General features: G+C 42.9%; 1 protein-coding gene across 1 annotated transcript in view; it reads left to right on the plus strand.

The window, feature by feature from the left end:
* The window catches only part of LOC124594500, a 167,396-nt gene that overhangs the window by 76,028 nt on the left and 74,407 nt on the right, over window positions 1-16,961 (plus strand). Inside the window, exon 4 of the mRNA XM_047132874.1 lies at window positions 10,017-10,246. Coding sequence (XP_046988830.1) covers window positions 10,017-10,246 — 230 coding nt within the window. The remainder of the gene's footprint in view (window positions 1-10,016; window positions 10,247-16,961) is intronic.

Here is a 16,961-nt window from a genome sequence, read left to right on the forward strand (position 1 = left end):
GAAATAAAAGAAAGGTTCAGGAGTGGCAATAAAATTCAAGGTGAAAGGATATCAATGATACGATTCTCTGATGACATTGCTATCCTAAATGAGAATGAAGAAGGATTACATGATCTGCTGAATGGAATGAACAGTCTAATGAGTACAAGGTATTGGATTGAGAGTAAATCGAAGAAAGACGAAGGTAATGAGAAGTAGTAAAAATGAGAACAGCGAGGAACTTAATATAAGGATCGACGGTCATGAAGTAGATGAAGTTAAGGAATTCTTCTATGTAGGCAGTAAAATAACGAGTGACAGACGGAGCAAGGAGGACATCAAAAGCACACTAGCAATGGCAAAAAGGGCATTCCTGGCCAGGAGAAGTCTAGAAATATCAAACATCGGCCTTAATTTGAGGAAGGAATTTCTGAGAATGTACTTCTGGAGTACAGCATTACATGGTAGTGAAACACGAACTATGGGAAAATCGGAACGAAGAGAATCGAAGCATTTGAGATGTGCTACACACGAATGTTGAAAATTATGTGGACTGATAAGGTCAGGAGTGAGGAGGTTCTCTGAGGAATCGGAGAGGAAAGGAATATGTGGAAAACACATGGGGCAGGATGACATGACATCTGTTAAAGATATGTTAAGATATTGGTACTAGAGGGAGCTGTACAAGGCAAAAACTGTAGAGGAAGACAAAGATTGGAATACATCTAGCAAATAATAGTGGACGTAGGTTGCAAGTGCTACTCTGAAAAAAAAAATGTTCAAATGTGTGTGATATCTTATGGGACATAACTGCTAAGGTCATCAGTCCCTAAGTTTACACACTACTCAACCTAAATTATCCTAAGGACAAACACACCCACCCAAGCCCGAGGGAGGACTCGAACCTGCGCCGCGTTCAGCCGCACAGTTCATGACTGCAGCGCCTAAGACCGCTCGGCTAACCCCGCGCGGCTGCTACTGCTACTCTGAGATGAAGAGGTTAGTACAAGAGAGTAATTCGTGGTGGACCGCATCAAACTAGTCATAAGACTGATGAACTCCCCCACCCCCCCACCCCAAAAAAAAAAAAAAAAAAGAATCGCATTCTTTGCAAGTGTGTCAGATGTAGGATATCCGAAATGGTTGTTGATAGTTTTGGAAATATGCAAAGGTTGAAGGGCACATGTCTCCGATAGGCGTTAAGGAAATCCTTGAGAATGAGGTATTCATGAGGTATTCTCGCTAATAGCGGCTGTTGGCATCATACGTGAGTGAGTAACTTGAATTTCGGAGCAGAGAAGGACGTGTTAAGGGCCTCAATAACCTTTAAAAGTTGTTGTAGTGCTTGACGTGGCAGGTTGTAATGTTTAGGACGACGGTCTTCTGGAGAATTCACACAGTGAATTAAGTTATTTTGCGATCTTGTCAATATATCCCGACAAACACCACGCAAACTTATAAAAACAGTTCCACAAACAGCAACATCTTCTCCTATTACATGCTCGCTATAGGTGAAAGTCGCGGTCCGAGGTGTCATACCGTTTCCATCCCTGTTCTTGGTCAAAGTTAGCGATAACATGCGTGCCTATCAAACCACTGAGATTAGTATCTTGGGCGTCTTTCGACATCATTTTGTTAAAGACTGCAACGATCTTGCGCCGGGTTTCTTCCCCTACTTTCTCAAAACAGCGGAGCCTCAAACACCTAGGCAAAAACACATAGAAAACTACTTATTATCTTTTTTTAAAAAAAAATGGTTCAAATGGCTCTGAGCACTATGGGACTTAACATCTGAGGTCATCAGTCCCCTAGAACTTAGAACTACTTAAACCTAACGAACCTAAGGACCTCACACACATCCACGCCCGAGGCAGGATTAGAACCTGCGACCGTAGCGGTTGCGCATTTCCATACTGATGCGCCTAGAACCGCTCGGCCACACCGGCCGGATTATCTTTTAAAGATAAAGTGTTTAGGGATCACATTTTCCCTAGATGGGACAGGTATACCACAATCCCAGAAATAACAGGAGGTAGCAATAACCATTACGATAATTAAGGTGGCCATTCGTACGGGTTTTACCGGTACAGTACCGGTTCTTTGATCACTGTCCTGTTTAGTTGTGAAATAAAACCAATACGCTTGTGAAATGAAAAAATAGTAGGAACCATTAAAGCATCAAATATACATTTTGTTTCGCAAACTTACTTTTATAATATTAATAAAAGAAGTACATTTTATGGCGTTCTTTCTCTTAAATATAGAAGAATGGTAAAGACAAATAGAAATAAAACTGACGTCTGAGCTATTTCAAATGTACTAGCTTTAGATTTTTAGAAATGGTCACCTTATGATAATATGTGCGATACCAAACAGTAAATACGTGATACTACAAACCTGCAGTCCTCTCCAGTCATGCGAATTTCCCGGCTTGATGAACGTGTTCTCGACCACGCACTTTGGCATCACGAACTTGATCATCCTTTTTCCTCTTCCTTGTTCTTTTCACGTCCACTCTGGATCATTTGTGTGCTCATTAACGTAAAAACTTGAGGAGTATAACCTAGAAGAACGAGAACGGTTGTAAACAAAGTGTAGCGATCCAGTGGTTTCTCTGGAGTTGAGCTGAGCATCAACAACTAGTGGTTTTCTTGCCAGTAATAGTCCAGACATGTAGGGATTTTGCAGAGTCTCCATATGTTTCTAGGCTTATGCACTACAACTTAACTTGATTTGACAGAAGCAATTGTGCAACCACGAGCACAATGTGTGATGGCACCTCTAAACCTCATTTTTCAATTTTTTTGACTAGTGGGGTTTTGCTACCAACCCTTAACACACACACATTATTTTAACGGTAGACATTGCAATATCTTGATAACTACATATCGGCTATAAAAAAGTTCTCACTCCAATTCGTTTGTCTCGGAGTGATACCACATTCGAGCTGCCACCCCACCCCATGCGTGGGTGTTGGAGTGTCCTTAAAATCTTCAATGGGGACCGCCCTTTTATATTGCAGATTACAATTCTACGGCAAAATCTACAAAAGTATTGCCTTAAGCATTTTTCTTCGTTTCGACACATATGACTCTGTAATCGGAGGAATAGAAATGGGTACACCATTTACGACATGCTGGTCAACGATCCTTGAATATCCAATGACACGTTGGAACCCATCTCCATGCTACGAGGGTAGGACAGGCAAGTATTTGATAACTTCTAATTGGGAACCCCAATCGCGACGTTGTATTCCTCCGACATATCGAACAGGGGACTACTCTATTATAACAGGCAGTTCTCTGTGACTGCAGCACTCGTATCGTGCAGACGTATAACAGGTAGCGCTCTAAACATCACAGTACTTGCGCAGTGTATATTCTATGCGCTCCTACCTATGACTTGGAGAACAGATGTGCAAGTGGACGATGAATGTTACAGCCACAGAAGAGAACATTGAAATGATTCTGATTTACAGTGAATGTAGGAGAAATGTTGAGGCTGCTGTCGTCTCGTTTGCCGAGCGTTTTCTTGTTCCTTCTTTTACACAACTGTGAACGCCTTTACGTCTGATGGCAGCGTACGGACCGGCAAAAGGAAACGAAGCAAACGTGATACAGGAGAAGCTAATAAAATAGTTCTACTAGCGGCAGTGCACCACTACACACGGATAAGCACCCGTAAATTATACCGCGATTCCTTTACTTCCGTAGGTAGTATTGGCACAATACTGCATCGTCATAATTATCATCCAGATGTGTCACTGCATCACAAAGTTCTTGGCGCCGATTTCCATAACCGGGTAGTGTTTTGTGAATTGGCACGTCTTTACGGAGGTACTATTTTCCGATGAGTCTACTTCCACAAATCCTCATGGTCGTATCGTGCTTTACTGGGGTGTAGACAATCCCAAATGGTTACGGCAAGTTGACCATCAACTACCTTGGTCGATTAACGTATGGTTTCTCATCATGGGGATCAAACTCATTGATCGCATTTTATCGAAGGCACTTTTAATGGATGCAAGTATCGAATGTTTTTGGAACGGGAACTACCGGTACTACTGCAGGATGTTGCCCTGGGCGTTCGGCAACATATGTGGTTTCAGTGTGCCGGTTTCCCAGCGCATTAGGCAACTGAAACACGGGAGGTGTTAGACCGTGTTTACACTGGTCGGTGTATCGGTACAGGTGACCCTATTAACTGGCCCGCTAGGTAACCGGATTTTATGTCGCTGGATTTTTTTCTGTGGAGATATTAAAAGAAAAGGTGTACCAGTAAGTGCCAACAGGCCGTGAAGACATGGTCGACCGATCAGAAACGCCTGTGCTGACATTTCCACAGATATACTTCTGTCCTGTGTAAGGTCATTTGAAGCTGGCAGTAGTACGTTTGAATATTTCTCAATTGGAAAAGTAGAGTATCGTTCGCCTCGAGAAACGGCCACAGCGTCTCGTCGTGTAGTCCCCCGTTCGATGTTTCGGAGGAATACAATGTTGCGGTTGGGGTTTCCAATTAAAAATTATGAAATACTGGCCTGTCATACCCTCTCAGCATGGTGGTGGGATTCTGCATGCTATTGAATATTCAAGGGGCATTGAGTAGCACGTCGTAAATCACGATTGAGTATCCGTTTTTATTCCTCCGATTACAGCGCCGTCTGGGACGAAACGAAGAAAATGCTTTTGAGAAAATGTATGCAAATTTTACCCTACAAACGTAATCTGCAATAAAAAACGGGGGTGGCCACTGAAGATTTCAAAATTGCCGCCCGCCATCCAGGCACAGGGTGGGGCTGAGGGGGTGTCTAGTGTGGTATCACTGGATGTCGCCTTCGGAGAAAAAAAAAATGGGAATTATAACTCTTTTTTCATCCGATGGATAGTTTTCGAGATATTTCAATGTGTTGAGTTAAAATGAACACCCTGCATGTGTGTGAGTATACTCATGTGACAAAAATCGGGTTCGATTCCCGGCGGGGTCAGGGATTTTCTCTGCCTCGTGATGACTGGGTGTTGTGTGATGTCCTTAGGTTATTTAGGTTTAAGTAGTTCTACGTTCTAGGGGACTGATAACCATAGATGTTAAGTCCCATAGTGCTCAGAGCCATTTGACAAAAGTCATGGGATATCTCCTAATATCGTGTCGAACCTCCTTCTGCCCAGTGTATTATGGCAACTCTACTTGGCATGGACTCATCGAGTCGCTGCAGCTCCCCTACAGAAATACTGAGCCCTACTGCCTCTAAAGCCGTTCATAAGTGCGAAAGTGTTGCTGGTAAGGATGTTGTGCACGACCTGAACTCTCTATCATGTCCCATAAATTTTTCGACGGGATTCATGTCGGGCGACCTAGGTGGTTAAATCATTCGCTCTAAATGTCCAGAATGTTCTTCAAACCAGTCCCAAGCAATTGTTGTCCAGTGGCATGACACTATTGTTTGGCACCATGAAGGCTATGAAGGTCTGCAAATAGTCTCCCAGTAGCCGATCGTAACCATTTCCAGTCAATGATCGGCCAGTTGGACCAGAAGATCCATTCCATGTTAACACAGCCTGCGTCATTATGGAGCCACCACCAGCTTGCGCAGTACCTTGTCGACAACTTGGCTCCTTGGCTTCGTGGGGCTTGCGCCACACTCGAACTCCACCATCAGCTCTTACCAGCTGAAATCGGGACTCATCTAACCAGACCACGGTTTTGATTTCCCAGTCTAGGATAGTCTAAGATCCAACCGATACAGTCATGAACCCAGGAGAGTCGCTGCAGTCGATGTCATGCTGTTAGAAAAGGCATTCGCGTCGCTCATCTGCTGCCGTATCCCATTAACGCCAGATTTCGGCGCACTGTCGAAGCGAATATGTTCGTGCTACATTCTACATTGATTTATGCGGTTATATCACGCAGTGTTGCTTGTCTCCTAGCACTTACAACCCTACGAAAACGCCCTTCTCTCGGTCATTAAGAGTAGGCCGTCAGCCACTGAGTTGTCCTGAAATTTGGTTTATCGGCACACCCTTGACACTGTAGATCTCGGAATACTGAATTCCCTACCGAATTCTGAAATGGAGTGACCCATGCGTCTAGCTACAACTATCATTTCTCGTTCAGAGTCTGTTAATTCCCGTCGTGAAGTCAAAATCACCCCGGAAACCTTTTCACATGGATCACCTGAGTACTCAGTGACAGCTCCATCAGTGCAGTCCCCTTTTATACCTTGTGTACGCGATACTACTGCCATATGTATGTGTGTATATCGCTATCCCATGACTTTGAAGTCATGGTATATGGGAGGAACAGGTTGTCTAATTTTTTTTGTATGTCCATCCTTGTGATTGGAGGTATGAGGAAATACAGCCGTTCACTATTCTTAGAAAATGAAATACCTACATCCGACTGTATGATGCTATTTATTGTTTGGTTACCGGTTTCGGTGCCTCAGAATCAACTTATGCCTCAAGATGGTGCACTGATGCGCCGGAACTGGTAGCCACACAATAAATGACATCGTAAGGAGGGCTATAGGCGTTTCATTTTCTTACTATTTGTCTAATGGTTTAAATCCCTCCTCCCCCCTCCGCCCATGTCGTAGTAAAAACCAACTGTATGAAAGAAAACAAAAATGCACGTTTTCACATTACAGAACAGCATTTTATTCCGCGTTGTCAACTGTAACAGGAAAGCTTAACATTGTTGTTTAAAAAATATTCACCCTATGCCCATCCAAAAGTTTATTAGCGTATCGTATAAAAATTTGAACTAAAGTGGTCAATAAATTTTCGAGATCCTTGACTATTCCCAAGGATAAAAATGGTTCAAATGGCTCTGAGCACAATGGGACTTAACATCTGAGTTCATCAGTCCGATAGAACTTAGAACTACTTAAACCTAACTAACCTAAGGACATCACACACATCCATGCCCGAGGCAGGATTCGAATTTGCGACCGTAGCGATCTCGCAGTTCCAGACTGAAGAGCCTAGAACCGCTCGGCCACACCGGCCGGCATTCTCAAGGATAGTCCATATTAGAAGGTACCCAGTTCCGTAAATATACAGCAACAGCGAATTACTGCCGGAATGCTAGTAAATATATAGTGTTTGCATTAATAAAACCGACAAACAGCAAGGACTGTTTCCTGACGGGCAATGGAGGAAGAAAGGTCCTACGAACATATTTCTGGAAATGCACCGCTATCAGGGCAGGTGGCGCTGTCAAATGACGGTTCCGTTGACCAAGTGCCGTGTCTGTAGCCCACAGATGACGACTATGGAGACTGGTGATGCCAGTTCTGGTAAAGGTAGCTTCATCGGTAAAGAGGACCGATAACAGAAATCCCTTAATTCTTATGGTCTGGTACTAAAATCATCGACAAAATCGTTCCCATAGAGGGAAATCCGTAGCTAATATTCCTTGCACTCGTTGCATGTGACAGGGATACGAGTAGTACAGGTCGTCATGCAGGATACACTTTGGCTCACATCATGTTGACAGGCCACTTTCCTGGAGCTTGTACTAGAGTTCGTCTCGATATCCTACAGAACCCGGTTCACAAAATGTGGTGTATGCACAGTCTGTCACCTCCCTGCACGTTCGTTTGCCTGAAAGGACCTATTATCACACAAACACCCAAAATTGCTTGAAATGTTGTGTTTGTGGTTCATGTCTATGGGGGTACTTGTTTCGCTATAGCCGTGCTGCCTCTCGACCGTTCCTTGTAACACCATCGCGGCTTATTCCCGATAAAAATTCCGAACAATTCTGCTGTTTACAGTACGCTGCGTCATTCACGCAGCCTGCAACACACAAGGAATACACGGCACTTGGGCAGAAGAACTTCCATTCGTCAGAGACATCTACCGTGGCAACGATGCATTTCCGGACACATGTTCATGGAACATTTTTTCCTACATTTCCAATCAGGAATCCGTCCCTGAAATTGGCCGGTGTTATAATGCAACGGGTATAAGAGCAGATATTTTTATATGTTGTAGCTTAATAAGTACAGTCTACCCACAAACATGTCACGAAGGAACGCTGCATTGTAATTTGGAATAACAAAGGCACTGCATATCATATTACTACCTGATGTTTTCTGCATGGTCGTAACTGCACCACTAAGTGAACTATGCCTATACCAATTGCTTTGCTTCCACACTTTAGCACCTGACCTGGTGCCCAGGGAAAAATAAGCATTGATGGCTTACTCTTGCTACATATACTTGAGGCACTAACCAACCTGAAAACATACGACTTGTAAAGGCTATAATTATTAGTCTGTAAATGAAGATGAAATGGGAGATACGATACTGCGTGAAGAGTGTGCACTGAAAGACTTGAGTCAAAACAAGGCCCCTGGAGTAGACAACATTCCATTAGAACTACTGACGGCCTTGGGAGAGCCAGTCCTGACAAAACTCTACCGTCTGGTGAGCAAGATATATGAGACAGGCGTAATACCCTCAGACTTCAAGAAGAATATAACAATTCCAATCCCAAAGAAAGCAGGTACTGACAGATGTGGAAATTACCGAACAATCAGTTTAATAAGTCACGGATGCAAAATACTAACGCGAATTCTTTACAGACGAATGGAAAAACTGATAGGAGTCGACCTCGGGGAAGATCAGTTTGGATTCCGTAGAAATGTTGGAATACGCGAGGCAATACTGACCCTACGACATATATTAGAAGCTAGATTAAGGAAAGGCAAACCTACGTTTCTAGCATTTGTAGACTTCGAGAAAGCTTTTGACAATGTTGACTGGAATACTCCCTTTCAAATTCTGAAGGTGGCAGGGGTAAAATACAGGGAGCGAAAGGCTATTTACAATTTGTACAGAAACCAGATGGCAGTTATAAGAGTCGAGGGGCATGAAAGGGAAGCAGTGGTTAGGAAGGGAGTGAGACAGGGCTGTAGCCTATCACCGATGTTATTCAATCTGTATATTGAGCAAGCAGTAAAGGAAACAAAAGAAAAATTCGGAGTAGGTATTAAAATCCATGGAGAAGAAATAAAAACTTTGAGGTTCGCCGATGACATTGTAATTCTGTCGGAGACAGCAAAGGACCTGGAAGAGCAGTTGAAAGGAATGGACAATGTCTTGAAAGGAAGATACAAGATGAACATCAACAAAAGCAAAACGAGGATAATGGAATGTAGTCGAATTAAATCGGGTGATGCTGCCGGAATTAGATTAGGAAATGAGACAGTTAAAGAAGTAAAGGAGTTTTGCTATTTGGGGAGCAAAATAACTGATGATGGTCGAAGTACAGAGGATATAAAATGTAGACTGGCAATGGCAAGGAAAGCGTTTCTGAAGAAGAGAAATTTGTTAACATCGAGTATAGATTTAAGTGTCAGGAAGTCGTTTCTGAAAGTATTTGTATGGCGTGTAGCCATGTATGGAAGTGAAACGTGGACGATAAATAGTTTAGACAAGAAGAGAATAGAAGCTTTCTAAATGTGGTGCTACAGAAGAATGCTGAAGATTAGATGGGTAAATCACGTAACTAATGAGGAGGTATTGAATAGAACAGGGGAGAAGAGGAGTTTGTGGCACAACTTGACTAGAAGAATGGATCGGTTGGTAGGGCATATTCTGAGGCATCAAAGGATCACCAATTTAGTATTGGAGGGCAGCGTGGAGGGTAAAAATCATAGAGGGAGACCAAGAGATGAATACACTAAGCAGCTTCAGAAGGATGTAGGTTGCAGTAGGTACTGGGAGATGAAGAAGCTTGCACAGGATAGAGTAGCATGGAGAGCTGCATCAAACCAGTCTCATGACTGAAGACCACAACAACAAAAACAAATGGCGTAAATACTGGTGTAATGTTGTTCAGTACCCAGTCCACAGTCACTGTTATAAATATCTGCAATTAATGTGTGCGTGCGTGTGTGTGTCTAAAACACTCACTCTTGTTACCTGAAAGTATGATACCATGCATATTATTTCAAATCGAACTGTATCCTGGCCTTCGCAGTTCCCGATGGTGCACTATTTTATAAAGTTGCCATCTATATTTTTTCACAGATATTCCTACATCAGGGGATTCAACTCCACGGTGTACCACAGGCGCAAGTGCGGGACTGCCAAGGGCCCGTACGTGCCAGCACTGTACCGCGTTAAGCGTGAAGTAATCTCTTGTTTCGAGTGTCTGCTGTGGAGCGAGATCAGAGCCATGCAGCCAGTATTCCTGGGATACTGTTGGGCGGAGGTGAATGGAGGATATATAGACACTAAGTATCCAAGGACCTTAGCAGGTATGTGTGCCTTCTGATACTACTTACTGTCTAAAGCAGCTCACTATAAATAAGAAATATTCTAATACTGCAACTTTTGTGTTCCCTCTGCTGGGAACGAAAGTAGAGTTAAGAATATATTTATAAAGTGCGTGAACTGGCTGTGATTTGATAATGAATTTATTTAAGACGACGAAGTAGCAATATTAGTAACTAAAAAACTTGTCTGACCTGCGTGATAGCACAATTAACATCGAAAAATTACTCGCTATTCTCGCTCCCAAGCAACCACAATACTTTGAACACCTCCACTAGAGAAGCATCCTTGAAGTAAACAACAATGGCATATCTTAATAAGAAAACACTAAAATACACTTGAATAATGATGTTTACAGGTGTTTTCATACATAATCTGATACAGTAAAGTTTCTTAAAAGTAATTTCACCTTATTATTTCCTATATAGACGTTCACACTTTTCTTGTCCAAATACATGAATATTCACTACAATAACTAAGCTCCAATTTTGTCCAGCTTTTTAATATGCAGATTATGACATCAGGGATGGAGATTAGCTTTTTAAAACATGCGCCGAGACTTAGGTGGCACCAACGATATAGCTCTTCCCCTACATATCTGTGCTCTACCAACTTCAGAGCCAAAGACGTACTTCGGAATAAATGTTTACATCAAGCTAATACTGGTGACAGGGAAGGCACACGGCCGCCCTGTCACACTAACATTGCCAGGTCCATAGTAACAAGGCCGACTCCGCCTTGAAGTGGAACAATTGCCCACGAAAATGGTGATGATGAAGCTAGCTAATATACATGCTGAAAAACCAACCTTCATACAGATTATTCCAGAGGGAATGACAAATATTTCCGAGGGGGGGGGGGGGGGGGGGAGCGAAGTATAATATGTTGACCCCAGCTCACTGGTAAAATAGGTCCTAGTTCAGACTTGTTTGACCACACAAGGAACGTCTGCGCCACCTAACCATTGTGTCATATAGTGCTGTCCCATTGGATGATATGGAGCAGGTTTTGGGTACAAAAAAGCGCAGGGTGATGATTTGAACAATTTATTACTTAAAAAAATTTACTAGATTAAATTCCACAGATGCAATTTAAGTTCAGATTCCTTGAAAATGAGTCATAAATTCTGAAAACGTAATCATCTGTATACATGAAACACAGATTGCCCTAAAAAAACGTTTTACATTCCGTCCAGTAAACAGCGGCTGACTCTTTTACGTTCCGTTTGGTCCAATGGTCGGTATACGACATACTTCAGTCCACAGCGTTGCCGCACGGGAGAGTAGACAAGCTGATTACTGTTTAGATGCCCACAATGTGCTCATCTGCAAAGAAAACCATACTAATATCATCCCACACAATCGGCGCTCATGAACACCGGTTGACTACAGTGTCGGCACTCGCCTAATATGTACGTATACCAAAATTGTCACAGTTTCAAAGCACTATAAATAATCCCCCAAAATCTTAATAACTACTGTTATAATAACAACGAATACCAACACTGGTCACAGTGCCATGTAAGCCAGCAGATAGCTTACAGTCTTACTCTTACACTATTCTAAAAGTCTTAATAATTTAGAATTAAAGATGCACGACCCCTTGGACACATCATTGCTTGTAACAGTCTTCTCAGTGCATCCAATGGTCAGGCTCTTTTCCTCCGGTACTTCGGCAGTTATTTACAGTATTTATTTTACAACTTGTAGCTGGAGTCAGCCCAAACAAACGCTGCTCACCACATCCTTCACGCGATGCCCAGCGTCGATGGAAAGCATCGGTTTGTTTCCCGTTGTAAACAAAATGAGTGGCGTTTACATGCCCATACTACACAGCGTTTTGAAATTAGTATAGTTTGATTTCCGTTTTATTGGTATTTACGAATGGAACAGTAAAACACCGGCAGTAACGGGTACTCCAACAGCAAAAGCGCCACCGTGGCTCGCGCTCACTGTAACTGCTATACACCAACGTGTTGCTGAATCGTTGCTGGAGTACTGATTATTCATCGTGTTTCACTGACCCTGTTAATACATAAAATCATTTTCTTTGAGTAGTGAAAGAAACCGACGCATTCCGTCGACGCTGGGCGCGATATGAAAGACATAATGAACAGGATTTCTTTGGGATGACATCAGCTAGAAGTTACAAAAAAGAATTTGGAAATATCTGCCGAAACACCATATAATATGCTCTTGACGACCAATAGTAGAGAAATCAATATCATTCATAAGACAAACGGAAAAGTACAAACGGTAACGTCAAACTAGCTCAGTGTATCTCGACACAACTGCAAGAGCCGTGCAGTGTACAGAAGAGTGCACAAACAGTGTTCCCTCCCACCCCTAAAGAGTGCAACACTCACACAGTTCCAATCCCAGCGATGATACCACCATCTTATTGCAGCAACATAGCACAGTACATATTAATTCAAGCTGTATTAGTCAAGTACCGCTGCACATACCGTACGTAAACACATGGTGGATTTTATTCTCCATGAGACAGAAAGCAACTGGAAGGTATACTACAGTGCCGTAACATCTATTTGACACAGTTAACGTGCTATGTTCACACACTGTCCGATTACATCATACAATTGAGCAGACCTAGTCCTTCACGCAGTCCCACAAACATTTATTATCGGTAATCTCGGCATCGAGCACAAGCTGGGCAGCTTTCCTTTCCAAACTACACGGTACCCTGATATTTCCACTTTCCGATGGCTTATTCCATAATGCTGCCATCTATATTTACCCTGACCTTTGCACTTTCGGACGATACGTTTCATAATGTTGTCATCTGCACTCATGCTCATAAATTTAGGATAATTGCAGGAGCCGGCCGTAGTGGCCTTGCGGTTCTAGGCGCTACAGTCTGGAACCGAGCGACCGCTACGGTCGCAGGTTCGAAGCCTGCCTTGGGCATGGATGTGTGTGATGTCCTTAGGTTAGGTAGGTTTAATTACATCTAAGTTCTAGGCGGCTGATGACCTCTGAAGATAAGTCGCATAGTACTCAGAGCCATTTGAACCATTTTTGAACCATAATTGCAGGATGTGGCGCCACACAACGTGGCACTGCACAAAACTGGCGCTAATAGCATAGCCACATAGGGAACACACACGACACAGATCTGTAAGTCCACGGTATTGGTGATAAGTTGAGAAAACCATCCCGCAACACATGTGCTACAGAACGCCACTGTTTCCTGCGCATGTATCCCGACCTCAATATGGGATATGATCACCATGCACACGTACACATGCTGCACAACAGGTTGGCATAATCTGGATCAGGTGGTCGAGCAGCTGCTTGGGTATAGCCTCCCATTCTTGCACTAGTGCCTGTCGGAGCTCCTGAATTTCTCTAGGGGTCTGAAGAGATGCAGCGATACGTCGACTGAGAGCATCCCAGACGTTCCCCATGGGGTTTGGGTCTGGAGAACAGGCAGGCCACTCCATTCGCCTGATATCTTCTGTCTCAAGGTACTCCTACACGATGGCAGCTCGGTGGGGCCGTGCGTTATCATCAATCAGGAGGAAGGTGGGACCCACTGCACCCCTGAAAAGGCGCACATACTGGTGCAAAATGACGTCTCGATACACCTGACCTGTTACAGTTCCTGTGTCAAAGATATGCAAGGGTGTACGTGCACCAATCATAATCCCACCCGACACCATCAAACCACGACCTCCATACAGATCCCTTTCAGTGACATTAAGGGGTTGGTATCTGGTTCCTGGTTCACGCCAGATGAAAACCCGGCGAGAATCGCTGTTCAGACTATACCTAGACTCGTCCGTGAACATAACCTGGGACAACTGTTCCAATGACCATGTACTATGTTCTTGACACCAGGTTTTACGGGCTCTCCTGTGACCAGGGGTCAGTGGAATGCACCTTACAGGTCTCCGAGCGAATAAACCATGTCTGTTCAGTCGTCTGTAGACTGTGTGTCTGGAGACAACTGTTCAGTGGCTGCGGTAAGGTCCCGAGCAAAGCTACCTGCAGTACTCCGTGGCCGTCTGCGGGCACTGATGGTGAGATATCGGTCTTCTTGTGGTGTTGCACACTATAGACGTCCCGTACTGTAGCACCTGGACACGTTTCCTGTCTGCTGGAATCGTTGCCATAATCTTAAGATCACACTTTGTGGCTTACGGACACTGTTCAATGCACATGTCTCAAGTCCACACTTCTCACCTGAAGTTTCTCTTAATTGATTTTCTTTTTGTCACGCTGGCCATATCCACAGTCTAAATTACCAATTTTGGTCACCTTTAAAAAGAGCCCGCAATTTCCTTAACTATGCATCAAACTGAAGCGCGTTTCCACAGTCTCCATATCGACTCAGGTTAGCAAACCTTTCCTAACTTTTCTCTTCTATGTCTTTCAAAATAGCTCCTGTCTCATATTAAATCTTGGATTCGGATTCCCGCACAGCCGAAGAGAGGTTTTCTGAAATAGCGCGCCCACACGCCAGCACGGTTACCTACAGTCTCTTCTTTAACAAAGCAATCTCCCGCCTTAGAGAAATTCTGGGCCATCCCGTTACGTTAAGCACAGATTAGATCATTTTGCATCAGTCGTTAGGTACAACCATAACAGAAAATGACCGCAGTACAGACAAAAACAGAAAAAAGATTTTACAGTTTGTTGCCAATTTTATATCAACGTAAAAAATGTTACAAACAGTGAAATTAGAGAACAAAGGAATAACATACATAACCCAATACTTGAAATTAAACAGAAACAAAAGTAAAAAAATCCTTCGTTTTAATATCAGTTTCTATTTACGGCCGTCACGGATATTCAGCAAGAAATGGAAAGATGAATATTGTGAGTAGCTATAAGAGGCAGGAGAACAAACACATGTTTCTGTGAACAGAATGGACTGGAAGACGTTATATGATTGATGAAAATGAAATGGTGCTGTTTAGGACGTGTGACCAGGCGAATTCTCTGTACAGTATCCTTGGAGATAAAAACAGATCGAGATACGGCTTAATGAAAAACGAGGAATGAAAACAGAAGATATACACAATTAACATACATACGAAGTGGTGAAAACTGTAATCAATAGATAAATCTGTAGGAGAGTTTTATGGTGCAGTTGATATCAAATTGTCGACGATGACATTAATAATGAATATTACATGTGAAGAGAAGTACTGACGAGTCATGATTCAAATATATCTGTGAGGAAGCCAGCATGTCAAATTGATCGCGCTTTCCTCAATACTCCCAAGACACTCGAACATTAGGTGTCACAGACGTGATCATTGTCGTATACATAACCTACGCAAGCGTTTATTGCAGGCACGGATAGTACTGTTTTCACTCTTTGTACCTGACAGAATGGCATCAAAGTAGTAGAGACTCAGCAGCATTAGACAGTGCATATTATCTTTGCTTAGTGGTAGAAATATGTCAGTTAGTTTCTGGAGATTGAAGAGGATCGAGAAAGATTCAGCACATGCTGTGACACCTTTTTGGACCAATTTAAATTATCGTTACATTTAAATCATGATATCTTACTTTTGGTTTCTATGGAAGGAAGGAAGGAAAACTGAGTTTAACGTCCCGTTGACATCGAAGTCATTAGAGATAGAGCACAAGCTCGGACTGTGTCTAGGGTGGAGAAGGAAATCAGCCGTTCAAAGGAACCATCCCGGCATTTGCCTGGATCGATTTCGGGAAATTACGGGGAACCTAAATCTGGATGGCCGGACTCAGATTTAAACCTTCGCTCTCCCAAAGGCGAGTCCAGTGTGTCAACCACTGCGCTACCTGCTGATGTGGGTGATGAAGTTCATTTCACTGAGTACAATCTTGTGCACTGTTGATGGCACTCGGAGCACAAACGCCTGATGGACACTTACTTGACGATCAGTAAAAAGACAGCAGCCTTTATCCCTGACGCTCCACATATGAAGATGGATAAATGAAAGTAGACATAGTACAATGTAGTATGAAGACTACCGACAACTTCTTTGGAGTAATATTGGTTTCAATGCTTGTACTAATTTTCACACCGAGTACATATTATTGCGCAGATATTATTACGGCTGAAGTTAAGCGCAGGTTATGGTCTCTAGCATACAAATGATACACTGGCCAATCTAGGCAATTAAACAGTGTTCTTTCACGCTTTTATTCCCCTACTGCTGAAGGATCATTGATTTACAGGTCTTCAAAGAGAAGTGGATACGTTACCTTTTCAGATAAATATCTAGCTTCAGCCTTATGGTAAGTTAGTTCACATCGCACAACTGATACTATGTTCTCGTCACTTTCGAAAATGTGTTTAACATCTGACACGTTAGTGGAGTATGGGTCTGGCCTGGTCCGATTATGAGGTTCACCATTTCCCTTGCAACGATCTCATGAATGTGATCTCATTGCAGTGGATCATCATCTCCCCTTAAAGTCAGCGATTTTCATGTCACTTTTACGGTAATTCCGTATGATCGAAGAACAACTAAGCACATACTGAGATCTCTTTTCCCATAATTTCCACAGCTTTATCAGTTTTGATCAGACTTCTGACATTCAATCGCACTTAAACTGAAAATTTTAAATACGATGGGTCTGGAGATGCGGAATAGAGGGGGTCATGTAAATGATTACTCAGTTTTTAAGAGCCAACTCTTTGGAACAGAATGAAACAGTGTTACAGTTATTGCCCATTACTGTACGG

Source organism: Schistocerca americana, chromosome 2, assembly GCF_021461395.2.
Source record: "Schistocerca americana isolate TAMUIC-IGC-003095 chromosome 2, iqSchAmer2.1, whole genome shotgun sequence".
In the NCBI taxonomy this organism is placed as follows: Eukaryota; Metazoa; Arthropoda; class Insecta; order Orthoptera; family Acrididae; genus Schistocerca; species Schistocerca americana.